Source organism: Capricornis sumatraensis, chromosome 1, assembly GCF_032405125.1.
Source record: "Capricornis sumatraensis isolate serow.1 chromosome 1, serow.2, whole genome shotgun sequence".
NCBI classification, from domain to species: Eukaryota; Metazoa; Chordata; class Mammalia; order Artiodactyla; family Bovidae; genus Capricornis; species Capricornis sumatraensis.
The window spans coordinates 100326616-100350624 of record NC_091069.1 but is presented as its reverse complement, the minus strand read 5'-3'; the positions used below and the strand labels follow the sequence as shown (position 1 = coordinate 100350624).

Here is a 24009-nt window from a genome sequence, read left to right as displayed (position 1 = left end):
GTGCTGTACAGCAGTTTCTTACTAATTATCGACTTTATATATAGTAGTGTGTATATGTCAATCCCAATCTCCCAGCTTATCGCTCCCCAGCTTTTCCCCTGGTAAACATAAAGGTTATCTATTTTAAATATAGCAGTGTGCACATTGCAGCCCCACACACCCAATCTATTTTTTTAATTTTTATTTTTGCTTGCACTTGGTCTCCGTTACGGCTTCTCGCTGTGGTGCCTTCTCTTATTGTGGCACACAGGCTCTAGAGTGCGGGCTTCAGTAGTTGAGGCACCCGGGCTTCATTGCTCCAAGTCATGTGGAATCTTCCCGCAACAGTGATCAAATCCCTGTCCCCTGCAATGGCGGGCAGATTCCTATCGACTGGACCACCAGGGAAGTCCCCTCAATCTATTTTAAATTGAAAAGCATGCTCAGAAGTTCACTATCTTGAAAACGCAGCCCTTTTCTCAGATAAACGTTCCTGTTAGAGTTTTGGTGACAAGTACCTAAGGATTGTGCTCCCGTGAAATCCTCCCCTCAGGGAACCGTTAAGTCAGAATCACTAGAAAGTGAAGCCAGCTTGCCCTTTAAGCCCCAACATTTCCTGATAACTCTGGTTAAGAGTCAAGATGTCCCTGATACATCTCGAGAGGAAAGAGCAGGCCCAGTGGGGGCTGCACCGTAGGAAGCAGACGGAGTGCAGAGATTTCTGTAAGAGAGGAGGATGACACCAGCCTGACCCGTCTTGATCCCTGTGGGGTGACTTCCCTGCCGGAACAGATTACATTCTCTCTCTCTTTTTTGTTGTTGTGCCCTACTCTTTGCAACCCCATGAACTGCAGCACGCCCTCATGAACTGCAGCACGCCCCCATGAACTGCAGCATGCCAGGCTTCCCTCTCCTTCACTATCGCCCACAGTTTGCTCAAACTTATGTCCATTGAGTCGCTGATGTCATCCAACCGTCTCAGAAAATACAATCCGTCACTATTTCCACTTAAAAAAAAAAAATGTTTGGCAACACCCCACAGCATGTGGGACCTTATTTCCCCAACCAGGGATTGAACCCACGCCCCCTGCATTGGAAGGCAGAGTTTTAACCACTGGACCACTGGGAAAGTCCCTTGATGTTCTGCTCTTAAACAGAATTGCTGAATGCTCCTGGACCTGGCACTGCTCCCAAACCCTGCTGCCTTGGGGTATAGGGATGCTGGTGGTTATGGAGATGAGGAGAGGTGACCCAGGCCTTACATGAATCTTGCTTTAATGCCAGAGTTTCCCAAAAGTTGTTCTAGGAAACACTAATCCCAGGAAGTGCCTTTGAAAACACGTTGGAGCTGCACTATTTACTGCTTCTCCCTTTTGAAAAGTTTCAGAGCTTCTTAGCACATGAAAGGTGCTACGGTTGCAATTAGCACATGAGCAAACAAAAATCCTTTTCATTTTATGTCACGCTGCATTGGGGAAAAAAGTTATCTGGAAAAAAACAAACAAAAAATAGTAACAACAAAACGAACTTCTCTGGCTACACTTGGCTCTTTCTCCAAATAATTCTTCCTAATTTTCCATGGAAGACCCTTAGCCCAATACTGTCTTATGCAGTAGGTATGTCCATTTTATCCTAGTAATTTGGGGTATGTTTTCTTGTGCATAAACAACACTAAAACAACACTTAAAAAATACTGAAATGTTTAAAGAAATAATCAAAGATGATTTATAATCATACCACTTAGAGGTATAGACACTGTTAATATTTTGACATATTTCCCATCACGTTTTTTCTGTATTCTCCATCAATTTAAAAAAAATTTTATTGAAGCATAGTTGATTTACAATGTTGTGTTAATTTCTGCTGTAGAGCAAAGTGTCTCAGTTATACATATATATATATATTTTCATACTCTTTTCCATTATGGTTTATCACAGGATGTTGAGTAGAGTTCCCTGTGCTGTAGAGTAGAACCTAGTTATTTGTCCATCCTGTTGATAAAGTTTGCATCTGTTAACCCCAGACTCCCAGTCCCTTCCTCACTTCCCCCTTGGTGACCACAAGTCTGCTCTCTACATTTGTGAATCTTTTCCTGTCTCATAGATACGTTCCTTTGAGTCATATTTTAGCTTCCACATGTAAGTGATATATGGTATTTATCTCTCTCATTATGACTTGACTTCACTTAGTATAATGATCTCTGGGCCCATCTATGTTGCTCCAAATGACATTACTTCATTTTTTATGACTGAGTAGTATTTCACTGTGTGTACGTGTGTGCGTGTGTGTATGTATGCATGTATATATGGGTGTATATGCACACCACATCTTCTTTATCCATTTGTCTGTGGATGAACGTGTAGGTAGTTCTCATGTTTTGGCTATTGTAAAGAGTGCTGCTATGAACATAGGGATGCATGCCTCATTTCCGATTATACTGTTTTCCATAGTGGCTGTACCAATTTACATGACAGGAATACTCTTATAAGATCTTGGTTACTGGGGTTGATCAGACTCCAATTTATTCTTTGTGGAAGTTCACATGCACGGACAGGACTCTTCTTCGTGTAGAGGACACTTAAGACCGATGCTACTTCTGAATGTTGCACATCACAGTGGCCTCTCTGAACACTGACAGTGAGCCCATTTTTGGCATATTTCAGTTCTACATGAAATTTGAGTTCCTTCCACAACCATGCCCTCTGCTTCAAGGGCTACAAAGGAAGTAGAAGACCTAATCTGGAAACCTTCTCAGACAGGTTTTTTCTGCTTGGTTTATAACACTCAGATTTGGGAGACCTAGTCTAAACTCTTTATCAGTTTCTCTTTTCAGTCTCATCCTATAATGTGGAACCAGTTAGCCCAGAAAAGAAATGCCAGAATTCCCACCTGGAAGGAACTTGGGCATCAGTGAGCCCGTATTTTAAGCATTAACTATCTGTGTATCCCCAGAATTTACAAAATTAACGCAAAGGCATAATTTGCTTATGGCTCTCCAGGCTGGATGGGGCTTGGCAGGAAATGCTTGTCCCTGTTCCTTGCAGTCTCAGCTAGAGCCATTCAGAGATGGTGGTCAGAGACTTTCCAGATAGTCCAGTGGCTAAGATCCTGTGCCCCGATGCAGGGAGCCCAGGTTCGATCCCTGGTCTGGGAACTAGATCCCCAACTAAGAGTTGCCATGCTGCAACTAAAGATCACACGTGCTGCAACTAAGACTGAGAATCGTTACGTAGATGGATAGACAGGCAGATAGACAGAGAGAGAGAGGGATGGTGGACAGAGAGAGAGAGAGAGGGATGGTGGACAGAGCCATCTGAAGGTGTGCTTGCTCCCACACATCTAAGATGTGTGGATGTTAGCTGTCAGCTGGGACAGTGGTTTCTATGTGGAGGTGGAGGCGTGGCCTTCTCATGACATGTGACTGGGTTTGAGGATGAGCATTATAAGAAAAACCTGGGGGAGAAGAGGGACCCATGTGTCCCCTTAGTACCTGGTCTTGGAAGTCAGGTAGGGTTACTTTTGCTACCTTCAACCCATGAGACACAAGTTTCTGAGGTCGGCCAGCCATTCTCAAGAGAGGGGAATTAGAACTCATCTTTTCGTGGAGTAAGTTGTAAAGAATTTTGAATTATCTCGTTTATAATGACTCTATCAACTCTATTTGATATTCTTTAATAACCTATATGGGAAAAGAATCAGAAAAAGAATGGATATATGTATATGTATAACTGACTCACTTTACTGTACACCTGAAACTAATACAATAATGTAAATCAAATATGTGTTGTTGTTCAGTTGCTAAGTCATGTCCGAGTCTCTGTGACCCCATGGACTGCAGGCTTCCCTGTCCTTCAGTGTCTCCTGGAGTTTGCTCTAACTCATGTCCGTTGAGTCAGTGATGCTGTCCAACCATCTCATCCTCTATTGCCCCCTTCTCCTCCTGCCCTTAGTCTTTCCCAGCACCAGGGTCTTTTCCATTGAGTCAGGTCTTCCCATCAGGTGGCCAAAGTATTGGAGCTTCAGCTTTAGCATCAGTCCTTCCAATGATTATTTGGAGTTGATTTCCTTTAGGAGTGACTGGTTTGATTTCCTTGCTGTCCAAGGAACACTCAAGAGTCTTTTCCAGCACCACGACTCAAAAACATCAATTCTTTGATGCTCAGCCTTCTTTATGGTCCAACTCTCATATCCATATGTGACTTCTGGAAAAACAATAGCTTTGACTATACAGACCTTCATCTGCAAAGTGATGTCTCTGCTTTTTAATAAGCTATCTAGGTTTGTCATAGCTTTTCTTCCAAGGAGTAAGCGTCTTTTCATTTCATGACTGCAGTCACCATCTGCAGTGATTTTGGAGCGCAAGAAAATAAAGTCTGTTACCATTTCCATTTTTTCCCCATCTATTTGCCATGAACTGAAGGAACTGGATGCCATGATCTTAGTTTTTTGAAGTTGAGTTTTAAGCTAGCTTTTTCATTCTCCTTTTTCACTTTCATCAAGAAGCTCTTTAGTTCCTATTCACTTTCTACCACTAGGGTGGTGTCATCTGAATCTCTGAGGTTATTGATATTTCTCTGAATAATCTTAATTCCAGTTTGTGATTCGTCTAGCTCAGCATTTTGCATGATGTACTCTGCATAGAAGTTAAATAAGGGTGACAACATACAGCCTTGACATACTCCTTTCCCAGTTTTGAACCAGTTCATTTAAGATTGTTGAACCAGTCCATTGTTCCATGTCTGGCTCCAGCTGTTGCTTCTTGACCTGCATATAGGTTTCACAGGAGGCAGGTAAGGTGGTCTGGTATTCCCATCTCTTTAAGAATTTTCCACAATTTGTTGTGGTCCACACCATCAGAGGCTTTAGCATAGCCAATGAAGCAGAAGTAGATATTTTTTAAAATTCTCTTGCTTTTTCTATGATCCAACAGATGTTGGTAATTTGATTTCTGATTCTTCTGCCTTTTCTAAATCTAGCTTGTACATATGGAAGTTTTTGGTTCACATACTGTTAAAGACTAGCTTGAAGAATTTTGAGTATGTCCTTGCTAGCATGTGAAATGAGTAGAGTTGTGTGGTAGTTTGAACATTCTTTGACATTGCCCTTCTTTAGGATTGGAATGAAAACTGACCTTTTCCAGTCCTGTGGCCACTGCTGAGTTTTCCAAATTTGCTGGCATATTGAGTGCAGCACTTTCACAGCATCATCTTCTAGGAATTGAAATAGCTTAGCTGGAATTCCATTACCTCCATTAGCTTTGTTTTTAGTGATGCTTCCTAAGGCCCACTTGACTTCGCACTCCAGGATATCTGGCTCTAGGTGAGTGATAACACCATCATGGTTATCTGGGTCATGAAGATCTTTTTTGTATAGTTCTTCTGTGTATTATTGCCACCTCTTCTTAATATTTTCTGCTTAAGGTAGGTCCATACCATTTCTGTCCTTTATTGAGCCCATCTTTGCATGAAATATTCCCTTGGTATCTCTAATTTTCTTGAAGAGACCTCTAGTCTTTCCCATTCTATTGTTTTCCTCTATTTCTCTGCATTGTTCACTTAAGAAGGCTTTCTTAGCTTTCCTTGCTAGTTTTTGGAACTCTGCATTCAGATGGGTATATCTTCCCCTTTGTCATAAACCTTTAATTTTTTATTGGAATGTAATTGCTTTAGAATATTGTGTTGGTTTCTGCTGTACAACAGAGTCAGCTATAAATATACATGTATCCCCTCTCTCTTTGACTTTCCTCCCACCCTACCCCCATCATCTCATCCGTCTAGGTCATCACAAAACACTGAGTTCATTTCCCTGTGCTATATAGCAGCTTTGCACTAGCTATATATTTTATACATGGTAGTATATATATGTTGGTGCTAATCTCCCAGTTTGTCCCATTCTCCCCTCACCCCGCTGTGTTCACACGTCCATTGTTTGTACTTTTTTAATTGTTTGTACTTTGTTTAATTGTTTGTACTTGTTTAATTGTCCATTGTTTGGTCTTCCTAGAGTGATACCTTCATTCCCAGGGAAGGAGGACCTGCCCGATTTATCTGTCATCCTCCTTGTCCCTGCAAGAATTACCCAGAAATATGTTTCCTCAAGAGTCTATGTGGCTATTGTCCAGCTTGACTCTATATACTTTTCTGCAAAAGGTCCTGTTTTATTTACAGACCCTGCCATTAGGCTTTCAGAATCTGTATTCCCACCTTTTGATTCCTATGGGTCTCTTATATACTCATTTAAAAAGTGTGGGAAAAGGATGAAATAATGCCATTGCAGCAACACAGACATACCTAGAGACTGTCAAACTGAGTGAAGTAAGTCAGACAGAGAAAGAATAAATCACATGGTATACCTTAAATGTGAAATCTAAAACAAGGATACAAATGAACTTATTTTCAAAACAGGAACAGATTTACAGGCATAGAAAACAAACTTATGGTTACTAAAGAAGAAAGGCAGGGAAGGGATAAATTAGGAGGTTGGGATTAACACATGCACACTACTGTTTATAATGTGGGTTTGCTTGCTGATTTGGGAAGATCTCCTGGAACAAGAAATGGCAACCCACTCCAGTATGCTTGCCTGGAGAATCCCATGGACAGAGGAGCCTGGTGGGCTATAATCCATAGGGTTGCAAAGAGTTGGACACAACTGCGCACACATGCACTACATATATAACACAACTAATAAGGGCCTACTATATATTACATGGCAGAGAAGGCAATGGCACCCCACTCCAGTACTCTTGCCTGGAAAATCCCATGGATGAGGAGCCTGGTAGGCTGGTAGGTCACACAGAGTCAGACACGACTGAAGTGACTTAGCAGCAGCAGCAGCATATATTACATGGAGCCCTACTCAATACTCTGTAATAACCCATATGGGAAAAGAATCTTAAAAAAAGAATGGATATATGTATATGTATAACTGAATCACTTTGCTGTACACCCGAAACTAACACAACATTGTTAATCAACTATACTCCAATATAAACTAAAAATAATTTTTTTAATGTAATGGAGAGGCATAGCACTAGAATTATCAAAATAATTTTGAAAAAGAAGACTAAAGCTGGAGAAATCACATTATTAATTTTAAGACTTACGGTAGACCTATAGTAATCACACAGTGCTACAGTGAAAGAAAAGCTCCATAGGTCCCTGGAACAAAGAGAGAAGAGATAACCTAGAAATTGAATCTCATAAACTTGATCAGTTGATTTTTTCATGGGCGCAGCGGTAATTCAGTATAGAAGAATCTTTTTAAAAAAGATAAAATAGACTTTAAAACAAAGGCTGTGAAAAGAGACTAAGAAGGTCACTACATAATGATCAAAGGATCAATCCAAGAAGAAGATATAACAATTATAAATATATATGCACCCAACATAGGAGCACCACAATATGTAAGACAAATGCTAACAAGCATGAAAGCGGAAATTAACAGTAACACAATAATAGCGGGAGACTTTAATACCCCACTCACACCTATGGACAGATCAACTAAACAGAAAATTAACAAAGAAACACAAACTTTAAATGATACAATAGACCAGTTAGACCTAATTGATATCTATAGGACATTTCACCCCAAAACAATGAATTTCACCTTTTTCTCAAGTGCGCACGGAACCTTCTCCAGGATAGATCGCATCCTGGGCCATAAATCTAACCTTGATAAATTCAAAAAAATCAAAGTCATTCCAAGCATCTTTTCTGACCATAATGCATTAAGATTAGATCTCAATTACAGGAGAAAAACTATTAAAAATTCCAACATATGGAGGCTGAACAACACGCTTCTGAATAACCAACAAATCATGGAAGAAATCAAAAAAGAAATCAAAATATGCATAGAAACAAATGAAAGTGAAAACACAACAACCCAAAACCTGTGGGACACTATAAAAGCAGTGCTAAGGGGAATAGCAATACAGGCATACCTCAAAAAACAAGAAAAAAGTCAAATAAATAACCTAACTCTAAACCTAACACCTAAAGCAACTAGAAAAGGAAGAAATGGAGAACCCCAGAGTTAGTAGAAGGAAAGAAATCTTAAAAATTAGGGCAGAAATAAGTGCAAAAGAAACAAAAGAGACCATAGCAAAAATCAACAAAGCCAAAAGCTGGTTCTTTGAAAGGACAAATAAAATTGACAAACCATTAGCCAGACTCATCAAGGAACAAAGAGAGAAAAATCAAATCAATAAAATTAGAAATGAAAATGGAGAGATCACAACAGACAACACAGAAATACAAAGGATGCCAATAAAATGGACAACGTGGAAGAAATGGACAAATTCTTAGAAAAGTACAACTTTCCAAAACTGAACCAGGAAGAAATAGAAAATCTTAACAGACCCATCACAAGCACGAAAATTGAAACTGTAATCAGAAATCTTCCAGCAAACAAAAGCCCATGTCCAGACGGCTTCACAGCTGAATTCTACCAAAAATTTCGAGAAGAGCTAACACCTATCCTACTCAAACTCTTCCAGAAAATTGCAGAGGAAGGTAAACTTCCAAACTTATTCTATGAGGCCACCATCACCCTAATACCAAAACCTGACAAAGATGCTACAAAAAAAGAAAACTACAGGCCAATATCACTGATGAACATAGATGCAAAAATCCTCAACAAAATTCTAGCAATCAGAATCCAACAACACATTAAAAAGATCATACACCATGACCAAGTGGGCTTTATCCTAGGGATGCAAGGATTCTTCAATATCCACAAATCAATCAATGTAATTCACCACATTAACAAATTGAAGAATAAAAGCCATATGATTATCTCAATAGATGCAGAGAAGGCCTTTGACAAAATTCAACATCCATTTATGTTAAAAACTCTCCAGAAAGCAGGAATAGAAGGAACATACCTCAATATAATAAAATCTATATATGACAAACCCACAGCAAACATTATCCTCAAGGGTGAACAATTGAAAGCATTTCCCCTAAAGTCAGGACAAGGGTGCCCACTTTCACTGCTACTATTCAACATAGTTCTGGAAGTTTTGGCCACAGCAATCAGAGCAGAAAAAGAAATAAAAGAAATCCAAATTGGAAAAGAAGATATAAAACTGTCACTGTTTGCAGATGACATGATCCTCTACATAGAAAACCCTAAAGACCACCAGAAAATTACTAGAGCTAATCAATGAATATAGTAAAGTTGCAGGATATAAAATCAACACACAGAAATCCCTTGCATTCCTATACACTAATAATGAGAAAGTAGAAAAAGAAATTAAGGAAGCAATTCCATTCACCATTGCAACGAAAAGAATAAAATACTTAGGAATATATCTACCTAAAAAAACTAAAGACCTATATATAGAAAACTATAAAACACTGATGAAAGAAATCAAAGAGGACACTAATAGATGGAGAAATATACCATGTTCATGGATCGGAAGAATCAATATTGTGAAAATGAGTATACTACCCAAAGTAATCTACAGATTCAATGCAATCCCTATCAAGCTACCAATGGTATTTTTCACAGAACTAGAACAAATAATTTCAAGATTTGTATGGAAATACAAAAAACCTCGAATAGCCAAAGCAATCTTGAGAAAGAAGAATGGAACTGGAGGAATCAACCTGCCTGACTTCAGTCTCTATTACAAAGCCACAGTCATCAAGACAGTATGGTACTGGCACAAAGACAGAAATATAGATCAATGGAACAAAATAGAAAGCCCAGAGATAAATCCACACACCTATGGACACCTTATCTTTGACAAAGGAGGCAAGAATATACAATGGAGTAAAGACAATCTCTTTAAAAAGTGGTGCTGGGAAAACTGGTCAACCACTTGTAAAAGAATGAAACTAGATCACTTTCTAACACCACACACAAAAATAAACTCAAAATGAATTAAAGATCTAAACGTAAGACCAGAAACTATAAAACTCCTAGAGGAGAACATAGGCAAAACACTCTCTCACATAAATCACAGCAGGATCCTCTATGATCCACCTCCCAGAATACTGGAAATAAAAGCAAAAATAAACAAATGGGATCTAATTAAAATTAAAAGCATCTGCACAACAAAAGAAACTATAAGCAAGGTGAAAAGACAGCCTTCTGAATGGGAGAAAATAATAGCAAATGAAGCAACTGACAAACAACTAATCTCAAAATATACAAGCAACTTATGCAGCTCAATTCCAGAAAAATAAACGACCCAATCAAAAAATGGGCCAAAGAACTAAATAGACATTTCTCCGAAGAAGACATATGGATGGCTAACAAACACATGAAAAGATGCTCAACATCACTCATTATCAGAGATATGCAAATCAAGACCACAATGAGGTACCATTTCACACCAGTCAGAATGGCTGCGATCCAAAAGTCTGCAAGCAATAAATGCTGGAGAGGGTGTGGAGAAAAGGGAACCCTCTTACGCTGTTGGTGGGAATGCAAACTAGTACAGTCACTGTGGAGAACAGTGTGAAGATTCCTTAAAAAATTGCAAATAGAACTACCTTATGACCCAGCAATCCCACTGCTGGCCATACACACCGAGGAAACCAGAATTGAAAGAGACACATGTACCCCAATGTTCATCGCAGCACTGTTTATAATAGCCAGGACATGGAAGCAACCTAGATGTCCATCAGCAGATGAATGGATAAGAAAGCTATGGTACATATACACAATGGAGTATTACTCAGCCATTGAAAAGAATACATTTGAATCAGTTCTAATGAGATGGATGAAACTGGAGCTGATTATACAGAGTGAAGTAAGCCAGAAAGAAAAACACCAATACAGTATACTAACACATATATATGGAATTTAGAAAGATGGTAATGATAACCCTGTATGTGAGACAGCAAAAGAGACACAGATGTATAGAATGGACTTTTGGACTCTGAGGGAGAGGGAGAGGGAGAGGGTGGGATGATTTGGGAGAATGGCATTGAAACATGTTTACTGTCTAATGAATCACCAATCTATGTTCGATACAGGATACCGGATGCTTGGGGCTGGTACACGGGGATGATCCAGAGAGATGATATGGCATGGGAGGTGGGAGGGGAGTTCAGGATTGGGAACTCATGTACACCCGTGGTGGATTCATGTCAATGTACGGCAAAACCAATACAGTATTGTAAAGTAAAATAAAGTAAAAATAAAAATTTAAAAATAAATAAATAATTAAAAAATTTTTTAAATAAAAATAAAAGAATCCATTGACATCAAAAAAAAAGAGAAAGAAATATAACTTGAAGTTCTTTTATTTGGATCCATTTGTATGTATATTCAGTTGATCTAGCACCATTTGTTAAAAAATATCCTTTCTCCAATAAATTGGCTATGCATCTTTGGTTAAAAAAAAAAAAAAAGTGAACTTGGAACAACTGAACAACCATATGCAAGCAAAGGGCTTCCCAGGTGGCACTAGTGGTAAAGAACCACCTGCCAATTCAGAAGACCTAAGAGATGCAGGTTCGATCCCTGGGTCAGGAAGATCCCCTAGAGGAGGGCATGGCAACCCACTCCAATATTCTTGCCTGGAGAATCCCATGGACAGAGGAGCCTGGGGGGCTACAGTCCATGGGGTCCTACAGAGTCAGACACGACTGAAGCGACTAGCACACACACACATGCAAAGGTTAACCTAAACCTTACATGTTATAAAAATGCCTCAAAATGGATCATAAGTCTAAATGTAAAATGTGTAAGACTCTCAGAAGAAAGCATAGGAGAAAATCTTCTTGGCCTGAAATTAGGCAAAGGGTTCTTAGATCTGCCACCAAAACACAATCCATAAAACCACCACAATATTGTAAAGTAATTAATCTCCAATTAAAATAAACTAATAACTTGGGCTTCATCAAAATTAAAAAAATTTTTGCTCTGTGAAGACACTATTAAGAGACCAAAGGGCAAGCTGGCAAAATATTGACAAATCACGTGTCTGACAAAGGACTTGCATCGGAGTACAAAAATACACTGCCTTACATCAACAGTAAGGAAACAAACAACTCAGTTTAAAAATGGTGAAAGACATGATCAGATGCTTCACCAAAGATACACAGATGGTGGAAAAATACGTGAAAAGATGTTCAACATCATTAGCCATTAGAAAAATGTAAATGAAAGCCCAATGAGGATTCTCTACTGCTGAGTCACCTGGAAAGCCCTGCACATCTCTCTGATGAGCTAAAATAAAATATACCGACAATACCAACTCCCTTTGAGGATGTTGGAACATCCAGATCATGCCTATCTCACTTGCAAGAGGTAAAATGGTGCTGCTGCCAGACTGCTGGAAAACAGTCTGGTGGTGTCTTACAAAGTTAAACATCTATGTGATCCAGCCATCCTTCTCCCAAGTTACTTACTACAGACAGCTGACATCTCACATTCACACAAAAACCTGCACACAAATGTTCATAGCTGCTGTGTTTATCATGAAGGAAAATGCGAAACAATCCGAATTGCCTTAAGCAGGTGAACGGATAAGCCAGCTGTGTTATTGTTATACCCATGCGATAGAAAGCTACTCAGCAGTGAGAAGGAGAAGATATTGGTAGGTGCAGCAACTTGGATGAACTGGGCAGAAGCCAGCTCAAGAGGTTACCTGCTGTCTAATTGTGTTTGTACGACATTCCTGAAAAGAGAATGCAGTGATGGAGAACAGAACAGGGGCTTCCAGGGGTTACAGACATGGAGAGAGTGGAGGAATTTTGGAGGGAATGGTAGAAGTGGGTGGGAGAGTGCAAGTGTTCCATAGCATGAGCCCCCGAGCAGACCTCCTCCCCCACTTCCTAGTCATGAACTTCAGCAGTTATTCACCCTCTGGGTACCTCAACTTCACCTGTGAAAGGGGAATGATAGATAACAGATCATTGTGAGGATGAAAGGCATTAATACATGTAAAGTGCTTAAAATAGGGCTATTACATAGTAAGTGCCCAGAGAGTGTTAGCAAGGTCAACAGTGTCCCCTGGGAGAAACCAGAAAAGATAGAAAGATAAGACTGGGGCTCACTGAGCACTGCATTCAAAGTCAAAGGTGGAAACTTGTATCAAGGTGTATTTAACATACACACACATACCCCTTCGCTTCCTCCCAGACCACCTCCCTGTCTCTCTTTTTCTCTCTCTCTTAAATTGAATAAAAATAAGAAAAACAGCACAACTGAAAAGTGGGTGGAAGATTTGAACAGACACTTCAAAAAGAAGATATGTGAGAGCATTAAACACGTGAGAATACGTTGAGCATCACTCATCATCAGACAACTGCCAGTTAAAACCACAATGAGCGACGGATGCATAGATACAGAGAGCAGACTTATGGACACAGAGGGGAGGAAGGAGAGGGTGAGGCAAATGGAGCAGGATGGAAGCATAGACACTACCGTGTATAACATAGATGGCCACTGGAAATTTGCTGCTCCAGGGAACTCAAATCAGGGCTCTCTAACAACCGAGAGGAGTGGGGAGGGCTGGGAAGGGGAGGGAGGTTCAAGATGGAGGGGACATATGTACACCTATGGCTAATTCATGTTGATGTATGGCAGAAACCAAACCAATATTGTAAAGCAACTATCCTTCAATAAAAATAAATAAAAAGACAATCACAACGAGATAATACTACCTGGCTAAAGTGAAGAAGGATTGGCAGTGTTCAGTGCTGGCATGGATGTGGAGCAATAGAACTCTCATACATTGTAGGTAGAAATGCAGAAATAGGAGAGCCACTCTGTATAACTCTATAGTACTGTCTTACAATGTTACACATACACTTAGCATGTGAAAGTCGCTCAGTCGTGTCTGACTCTCTGCGACCCCATTGACTGTAGCCTGCCAGGCTCCTCTGTCCATAGAATTCTCCAAGCAAGAATACTGGAGTGGGTAGCTGTTCCCTTCTCCAGGGAATCTTCCCGACCCAGGAATCGAACCGGGGTCTCCTGCATTGCAGACAGATCCCTTACCAGCTGAGCTACCAGAGAAGCCCTACACTTACCATAAGGTGGAGTCGCTCAGTCGTGTCCGACTCTTTGCGACCCCATGGACTGTAGCCTATCAGGCTCCTCCATCCATGGGATATTCCAGGCAAGAGTGCTGGAGTGGATTGTCATTTCCTTCTCCAGGGGATCTTCCCAACCCAGGAATCGAACCTGGGTCTCCTGCATTGCAGGCAGACGCTTTACCGTCTGAGCCACTCAAACCTGGGTATGTACCAAAGAGAAATGTATGCCTATGTCTACACAGAGACAGAGAGATGGATGTTCAGAGCAGCATTATTCTTTTGTTTAATTTGTATATGATTTTTAAAGGGTACTTTCCACTTACAGTTATTTCAAAGTATTAGCTATATTTCCCATGTTGTATAGTCAGAGCTGCATTATTTCATTAATTAGTTTAATTAATGGCTGAGCTCCATCTTCATTGCTGCCGCGGGCCTCCTCTAGTTGTGATGAGTGGGGGCTACTCTCCACTGTGGCGTGCAGGCTTCTCGTGGCAGTGTCTTCTCTTGTGGAGCAGGGCTTCAGAACTCGGGCTCAGCAGCTGAGATGCATGGGCTTAGTTGTCCTGAGGCATTTGGGATCTAACGAAATCAGGGATTGAACACGTGTTCCCTGCATTAGTGCATGGATTTTTAACCAATGGACCACCAGGGAAGCCCCCAGCATTATTCTTAATACCCCCATACTGAAAACAGCCCAACGTACTATGAATCAGCAGTCAAAAGGAATGAAGTATTAATATATACAATAACATGGATGAATCACCAAAACTTTGTGCTAAAGTCAACTACATTGTGCTGATTGCATTTGTATAAAGTCCTAGAAAAAGGCAAAACTTCAGTGACAGCAGACCAGGGGTTTCCCAGGGCTGTGATCCAGGGGAGATCAACAACAAAGATGCAGGAGAAAACTTTTTAGGGTGGAGGAACTATTTTACAGCTGAATTTTTGTGGTGGTTATGGTGGCTCAGATGGTAAAGAATCTGGTTGCAATGCAGGAGACTTGGGTTCAGTCCCTGGGTTGGGAAGATCCCCTGGAGAAGGGAATGGCAACCCACTCCAGTATTCTTGTCTGCAAAATTCCATGGGCACAGGAGCCTGGCGGGCTATAGTCCATGGGGTCACAAAGTCAGACAAGGCTGCTGATTTCACTTTTCACTTTTCACTTTCAGACAATTACTAAGATTCATCAAACCACACACATAATATGGATGAGTTTCACTGAACATAAATAATGCCTCAAAGGACAAAACAAACCCCAAACCTGCCTGGTTAAGTGTCTTTCAATGTGTTTTCCTGATGCCTTATGCCCGGTGGTCCCAGGGCCTGCCAAAACAGGCCTCCTTTATCAGAAATAAGGTCATTTAAGGCTTTTTTTTTTTTCCTTCTTGGCTCAGAGCTGCGGATCCAACTGACACTGACCAATTTCCAGCGGGCACCATCGTGTGTCCCAGGCGGAGGCTGACGGAAACAAGCTTGTGTTCCTGTCACTAATGATATAAGCCTTCATCATCGGCTCTGCCAGGCTGTGTTCATTGTCATTACACCCATTGAAGAAGAGAACAGAGTTATAATGAGCCGGGTGTTATCCGCTCACCAATAATTTATAATGGGCAAACTAGGACAGGCATAGAGCTTTTTCTGGCTAAGGAGGTTGCATGTCGCTCTTCAAATCTAGGCTGAAAATTTATTTATAATGCATAGACAGTCACTCACAAAGTTAAAGGGCTCCTTTGTTCCCCCTCATGTGTTTGAACACTATGGGTTTTACCCTGGACTATCACAAAGGCCCCTTGGCATCTTACTGTTGCACCTGCAGCCAGTCTGTGATTGGGAGAGAGCGTTCCTGGGGATAGTGACTCGGCTAGAAATGAGGCCTTTGTAGAAACACCTAGAGGATTTCAGGCCCTCCCAAAACTCTAAGGAGAGACAGGAAGGAGGAAAAGGTCAGGAACAGGAACAGACCCTTAGGTAAGGGTAGCGATCATGTGCTTTAGGTGAACTTTGAAGAATTGCCTTAGGTGCTATCAGGAAACATCCCAAACTGAGATGAAATTAGCAAAAGGTGATGTATGAACAGGTGCGTTGAAATCAAGACAGGTCGAGGGACTCCCCTGGTGGTCCAGTGGCTAAGAGCCAGTGCAGGGTGCAGGGGACATGGGTTTGATCCCTGGTCTGGGAAGATCTCACGTGCCGGGGAGCAACTAAGCTCGTGCGCCTCAGCTACTGAGCCTGTGTGCCACAGCTGCTAAAGCCCGAGTGCCTAGAGCCTGTACTCTGAAACAAGAGAAGCCGTGGCAGCAAGAAGCCTGTGCACGCACCTGGAGAGCAGCCCCAGCGCGCCACAACTAGAGAAAGCCCACATGCAGCTACAAAGACCCAGAACAGCCAAAAACTTTAAGAATAAAAAGGACAGGTCGTGTCTAATTGGGTAGCAAGAAGCAGAATGTTTGTGACCATCACGGTGTCCAGGGAAAGGGTATCTGGGGTGTATGCCTAGGTTTCTAAGTGCTCTTGGGGGAGCCCGAATCTATGTGGATGCTGACACCTGTGGATATTGATACCTACCCCAAGGCAGGTGAATCCCTCTAAGGGGAACCCACTGAGTTGTCACAGGCCACCAGCACCCTCCAAATCACTGCAGATGGTGACTGTAGCCACAGAATTAGATGCTAGCTCCTTAAAAGAAAAGTTATGACAAACCTAAACAGCGTATTGAAAAGCAAAGACATCACTTTGCTTGACAAAGGTCGGTATAGTCAAAGCTATGATTTTTCCAATGGTCATGTATGGATGTGACAGCTGGACCATAAAGAAGTCTGAAAGCCAAAGAACTGATGCTTTTCAACTGTGGTGTTGGAGAAGACTCTTGAGAGTCTCCCTTGGGCTGCAAAGAGATCAAACCAGTCAATCCTAAAGGAAATCAACCCTGAATATTCATTAGAAGGACTGATGCTGAAGCTCCAATATTTTGGCCACCTGACGCCAAGAGGCAACTCATTGGAAAAGACCCTGATGCTGGGAAAGAGTGAGGGCAAGAGGAGAAGGGGGCGGCAGAGGATGAGATGGTTGGATGACATCACTGACTCAACAGATATGAGATTGAGCAAACTCCGGGAGACAGTGAAGAACAGGAAAGTCTGGCATGCTGCAGTCCATGGGGTCTCAAAGAGTCGGACACAACTGAGCAACTGAACAACCACCACCAGCATCCTGTCCAGGCCGCACATTGGCCTGTGACCTCCTGGTGGGTGACTAGCTGCCCCAGACACCTTGATCCTGGGCCCCAGGGTGCCTGGACCAGAAAGTAGACTGAGTTCGATGGGCTCTGCAGCTGTGGTCCCTGTTCTCTCACTAAACTGACTTTCTGGAACAAATCCATCTGGGCTGAATGTGGGAGGGGTGAGTCCGCCTTCCCAGCCCTGGATCAACTTTAAGTAAGCTGGCCGTGGAGGAGGGGCTTGACCTGCGGAGCTGAGAGCTGACCCCGGGCCTGTGATATACTAAGGATCAAAGCCTCTGGGACAGCCCTGCTTCCCAGGCTGGTACAGGTGGCTGGGGCGGTGGCAGGGGTGGGGGTCGGGGGTCTTTGTTGAACAGAGCAGCCCCTGCAGCCATGGTTTCCCCTCCAAGTTCCCGGAACACTTTGGTCCTCAGAGCCTCAGTGGGAAGACCCTCAAACTAAGTGGCTCCACACTGATTACTTCTGTAGTTGTGTGGTGTAGTATTTCATTTTTTAAAAAAATATACTCTATTTTTAGAACAGTTTTAAGTTCCCAGCAGGATTGGGTGGAAGGACACATGCCCTCTTTTTCCATATGCCCTCTGCCTGTATATATGCACAGCCTCCCCTATTATCAACAACCCCCAACAAGGGTGTTCCATTTGCTGCAATTGATGATGCTGCATTGACAGGTCATTATCCCCCCAAAGACTATAGTCTACTTTTGAGTTCACTCTTGGGATTGTACATTCTATGGGTTTGGGCAAATGCATGCACCATCGTGATATCATACAGAGCAGTTTCCTGTCCCTAAAAATTCTCTGGACTCTGTGTTTTCAATCCTCCCCTCTCAGCCCCTGGCCTGCTGATCTTTTCACCATTGCCATAGTTTTCCCTTTTGCAGAATGTCATGGAGTTGGACCCTTGAGTATGGAGACTTTTTCGATTGGCTCTTTCACTTTGTAATGTGCATTGAAGTTTCCACCGTGTCATTTTTCTAATTAATTTATTTCTCATTTTTGGCTGTGCTGGGTCTTTGTTGCTGTGCATGGGCTTTCTCTAGCTGCAGCGAGCAGGGGCTCTTCTTCCCAGGCTTCTCCTTGCAGTGGTTTCTCTTGCTGCAGAGCACAGCCTCTAGAGCACATGGGCTTCGGTAGTTGTAGCTGCTGGGCTCTAGAGTGCAGGCTCAGCAGCTGTGGCTCATGGGCTTAGTTGCTCCGCAGCACTTGGGATCTTCCTGGATCAGGGACCGACTCCACCTCCCCTGCATTGACAAGCAGACTCTCATCTACTGCGCCACCTGGGAAGTCCTACTGTGTCATTTTAAAAAGGGTTTAGATACATGTAGCGGCTTGGCAGTCACGTGCAACCCCTGTCACGTTGGCTCTGGACCACGTGTGGCTTGTGGATGGTTTTGTGGGGGTGTGCCTGGACTCCCCAGCAGGACGATGAGCTCTGGGGCAGGGGACAGGGCTTGTGCCCTGGTGGTACTGGCTCTCTACTGGATGCTTGGGGTGCCTGCCTATCCTTTGTGACTTGGTACCAGAAGCTGGGTGCTCTGGGTTAGAAGGAACCTGGTTTGGGCTTCAGAATGGGCTATTAAAAGCAAACCCTTCAGGGCTATTTATATTGATGAAGAATATTGTTTGTTTCTGGAGTCAGAGCAGCTGAGTTCTGACTGTGGAGCCCATGTATAAGATTTTGCATCAGGTGGTTCAGTGGGAAAGAATCCACCTACCAATGCAGAAGACAGTTCGATCCTGAGTCAGGAAGGTCCCCTGGAGGAGGACATGGCAACCCACTCCAGTATTCTTGCCAGGAGAATCCCATGGACAGAGGAGCTTGGCAGGCTACAGCCCATGGGGTCACAAAGAGTTGGACACAGCTGAGCAACTGACTGACTGACAGGACTCACTAATACTGTCTGTCTCTGTGTCCAGGAGTCTAGCAGAACATTTTCTCTGTCCCCGTCACCCAGCTCGGAAATGTGACAAATGTTCCTTTCCCTGAAAATTTTCTATTGTTGTTTGTTTGTCTTTGTTTTTTTAATTAGGACCATCATTTGAATCTTTGTTCTCACTTATGTGGCAGCACCTGCTCTTAGCTGTGCTTTTTGATCTTGCTTGTAGCATTCAGACTCTTGGTTGCATCATGTGGGATCTAGTTCCCTGACCAGGGATGGATCCTGGGCCCCTGCATTAAGAGCACAGTCTTAGCCACTGGACCACCAAGGAAGTCCCTCCTTGAACAGTTTTGATCAGATTATCTCAGAAGAATACACTCTGACCTAAAGTACCTCCAGCCCATAAGAAAACCTTCTGAAAGTGGAATGTTCCAGGAACCTGTGCCTTTCCTGCAATGTGGGAGACCTGAGTTCCATCCTTGGCTCAGGAAGAGCCCCTGGAGTAGAAGATGGCAACTCCAGCTTTCTTGCCTGGGAAATCTCATGGACAGAGGAGCTTGGGGGTGGCTCCAGTTCATGGGGTCACAAAGAGTCAGAGATGAGTGAGAGACTAACACTTGCCCTTTTTGTGTTGACAGAGCTTCCCGAAACAAGTCTGAGAAGAAGCGTCGGGACCAGTTCAATGTCCTCATCAAAGAACTCAGCTCCATGCTGCCTGGCAACACGCGGAAGATGGACAAGACCACCGTGCTGGAGAAGGTCATTGGGTTCTTGCAGAAACACAATGGTAACCGTGACCCTCTTTCCATTTTTATTTCTCTTCCTGCCATTTCCACTTGACGGCTTTATCAAGTTGGCTTCCCTGGTGATTCAGATGGTAACGAATCTGCCTGCAGTGCACGAGGCCAGGGTTCAATCCCTGGGTTGGGAAGATCCGATGGAGAAGGGAATGGCTACCCACTCCAGTGTTTTAGCCTGGAGAATTCCATGGATAGAGGAGCCTGGTGGGCTACAGTCCATGGGGTCATAAAGAGTCAGACAGGACTGAATGACTAATACTTTCACTTTTCTCTCATTTTATCGTTTGTCTTCCTGCTTGGTTCTCCCCAGCAAACCTGACCTCCTTGGTCATGGGTTTCCTCTTTACAACACGCTCCACCCTCCAGAAAAACCCCATCTCCAGCAGGTTTGGGGCAGGACACGCCCCTCCCAAATTGCTTTCTCAGCCAGAGGGGCAGACTCACAGGTAGCACCCAGCCCAAGCAGGGCAGCACCAACTATGGGAGCATCTTGATTAAAAGTGTCTAGAGCAGTCCTTTTCATTCAGCCCTGCAGGCACCATGCCCAGGTATTAATTTCCCACTGACTTAAACTGTACTGACGTCTCCATTCATTTCCACCACCGCCTCTAAAGTCTTTGGCCTTCTCAGTAACACCATGGTAAAAAGTAATGAAAAATAATTAACTGACTTAATGTCAAATCTGTTTTTTTTTCAATGAGATGTAACTCACATAGCATAAACTTCACTGCTTTAAAGGTTATAGCTCTGTGGTTTTTGGTACAATCTCTTCATGAGGTTCTGCAAGCATCAACACTACCTAAATGTATTGTCCCCTAAAGAAACCCTGTGGGGATTCCCAGGTGGTGCTGGTGGTAAAGAATCTGCCTGCCAATGCAGGAGATGCAAGAAATGTGGGTTTGATCCCTAGATTGGGAAGATCCCCTGGAGAAGGAAATGCCAACCCACTCCAGTATTCTTGCCTGGAAAATTTCATGGACAGAGGAGCCTGGCAAGCTACAGTCCATGAGGTTGCAAGGGTCGGACACAACTTAGCGACTAAACCCACCCCATGCACATGGAACCATACAATATGTGGTCTTTTCTTTCCAGCGTTTTTCACTTAGCATCCGCATGTTAGCAACTGCCTGTGTTTCATTTCATTTTACGGCCAAATAATATTCTATTGTATGGATATACCATTTCATTCATCTGTTTATCTTTTGACAGATATTTGGGCATTTTCATTTGGGGGCTGTTAAATAATGCTGTGTACATTCCTGTACTTATTTTTGAGTGGATATAATTTTCAGTTCTCCTGGGCATGTATCTAGGAGTGGAACTGCTGGGTCAAATGGTAACTCGGTGTTTAAGTTTTAGGGAAGCTGCCAAACTGGTTTCCATAGCAATTGTACCGTTTTACATTCCAACAGCAATGTATGAAGGTTCCAGTTTCTCCATATCCTCACGAGTACTTGTTGACAGTTGTGTGTGTGTGTGTTTGTGTGTGTGTTTATTGTAGCCTTCCTAGTTGGTAAGAGGTGATATCTCATCGTGGTTTTGGTTTGCATTTCCCTAATACTGAATGATGTTGAGCTTTTCATGGACTTAATGGCAATTTGTATCATCATCTTTTGAGGATGTCAGTTCAAATCCTTTGCCCATTTTTAATCAGGTTATTTATGTTTTTGCTGTTGAGTTGTAAGAGTTCTTCATACCTTCTGGATACTAGACCCTTATCAGATACGTAATTTGCAAATATATTCCTCATTCTGTGAGTTGTCTTTTCACTCTCTTTTTTAAAATATTTATTTATTGCTGTTTTTTGCTGCACCGGGTCTTTGTTGTTGTGCGTGGACTTTCTCCAGTAGTGGAGAGTGGGGGCCACTCTAGTTGTGGTGTGCGGGCTTCTCATTGTGGTGACTTCTCTTGCTGTGGAGCACAGGGCTCCAGGGTGCGCAGGCTCCAGTAGTTGCTGCACGTGAGCTCAGTAGCTGGCGACTTGCAGGCTTCAGAGCACAGACTCAATAGCTGTGGCCCCTGAGCTTAGTTGCTCCATGGCGTTTGGGATCTTCTTGGACCAGGGATCAAACCTACGTCTCCTGCCTCGGCAGGCAGATTCTTAAGCACTGAACCACCAGGGGAGCCAGACTTTTATAATTTTAAGCTATAATTTAAGCATTTAGATATAAGCCATAAATTAAACATTTAGATAGTTGGCCCATTTTGAGTTACTCTTTTGTATATAGGAAAAGGGAGGGAGTCAGAATTTATCCTTTGACCTAAGATTATCTAGTTATCCCAGCAGTCCACTTAAAAAAAAAAAAAACTTTTTGACACTTTATAAAGGTATAACACACATACAGAAAATACACAGTCATAACTGTATGGTTGAATTAGTCATCACAGAGGGAATGCAGCCAGGAAACCAACACCCAGGTCACGAAATGAAAGCTTCCCCAGCAGATGCCCCTCCTATTTAACTCTGCTTTCCCCGAAGATACTCTCTGACTGCTTTCTACCTTCCTTCCTTCCTCCCCTCCTTTCTCTTTCTTCCTTCGCTGGTGTGATGCTGCACGTGGGCTTTCTCTCCTTGCAGTGAGTGGGCGTCACTCTTCGTTGCAGTGTGCATTGCGGCGGCGTCTCCTGGTGAAGAGCACAGGCTCTGGGCTCACAGGCTTCAGCAGGTGTGGGTCTTGGGCTCAGAGCTGTACTGCTCACGCATAGTTGCCCTGCAGCACGTAGGACCTTAGGTCCTGGAGCAGGGATTGAACCCATGTCCACTGCGTCGGCAAGGCAGACCCTTAACCGCTGGACCACCAGGGAAGTCCCCTCTGACTGACTTCTAATACCAGAGATGGGTTTTTTCCTGTTGGAGCCTTATTCAGATGAAATCGTATATTATGAACCTCATGTTTGTGTGATGAAGCTGGGCACTTCCAGCTCGATGGCTACTTCTTCTTCCTTGGTACCTAGTATCCCATTCTATGAATTTACAACTTGAATCCATCCTTGAACTTACATCTTTCTCAAACTATCCTCTCTTCATTTTACTCCCCTTCAACCCTTTCACCTCTTGGTCTTCCCAGGCGGTGCTAGTGGTAAAGAGCCGACCTGCCAATGCAGGAGATTTAAGAGACGTGAGTTTGATCCCTGGGTCGAGAAGATCCCCTGGAGGAGGTCAGCACAACCCACTCCAGTATTCTTGCCTGGAGAATCCCATGGACAGAGGAGCCTGGCGGGCTACAGGCCATGGACTTGCAAAGAGTTGGACATGATTAGAACAACTTAGCACACACGCAAGCCCTTTTAACTCCTAGCATTGCCCACCGAGTGCTACCACTTGCCTGTGGATGGTACCAAAAAATTTAAGAACAGTTGGGAGGATTCAGGAACTATTAACAAGCAAGAAGAGCAGAATTCTCTTTTTTTCTTAATCATGACACCAAGCAACCAAGCATATTAAAGTCATAAATGTCAGATTATTGAGGAGATAATTACAGTTCTTCTGTGCTTGCCATGAGGCTTCTCCTTCACTGAACATTTTCCCAGACAAGATGATTTCATGGGAGAGGGCACAGCTGGGACACTAGAAAGTTTCATTATACTTGTTATTCTTTTATTATTTCTGTCATAATTGTATATACCTATTACAAATGTGACAGTAATGATATAGCCTCCTTTTTTTTCCCCCCCGCCCCCCGCCCCATAGCTGCCCAGGGGAGAGTAAAGAACATGTTAATTGCTTTTGTTAAAAGTTGGAGGAGAACAATCAAGCTGGGATTGGAATAAAGTATTGCAGCAGCATTTGATTGCCCCTAATAGTTTAAGCAGAATGGTTATATGTCCTAAATGATGATTTAGCTAAATGGAAGAGCAGGTTGGTTTGATTCCCAAGATATTTTGTGCAAATTACGCAAACCAGGTCAGTGTCACTGAGAAATAGGACAACCGGGATCAAGTTCATCCGTGTGACATTTATGCTGGGCTCTGCCCACTGTGGAATTACAGAATTGTCGAATCTGGAAGCTGGAGAGGATGGGTCAGCAGAAATTCATCCTGCTACCACCTGGAGCTTCTGTGTCCACCTCACCTTTTTCATAAGACAGAGCCCTACCCCACACAACC

General features: G+C 42.8%; 1 protein-coding gene across 1 annotated transcript in view; it reads left to right on the top strand.

The window, feature by feature from the left end:
* NPAS2 (neuronal PAS domain protein 2) overlaps window positions 1-24009 on the top strand; it is a 152658-nt gene that overhangs the window by 40840 nt on the left and 87809 nt on the right. Inside the window, exon 3 of the mRNA XM_068967324.1 lies at window positions 19741-19889. Within this exon, the coding sequence (XP_068823425.1) occupies window positions 19741-19889 (149 nt within the window). The remainder of the gene's footprint in view (window positions 1-19740; window positions 19890-24009) is intronic.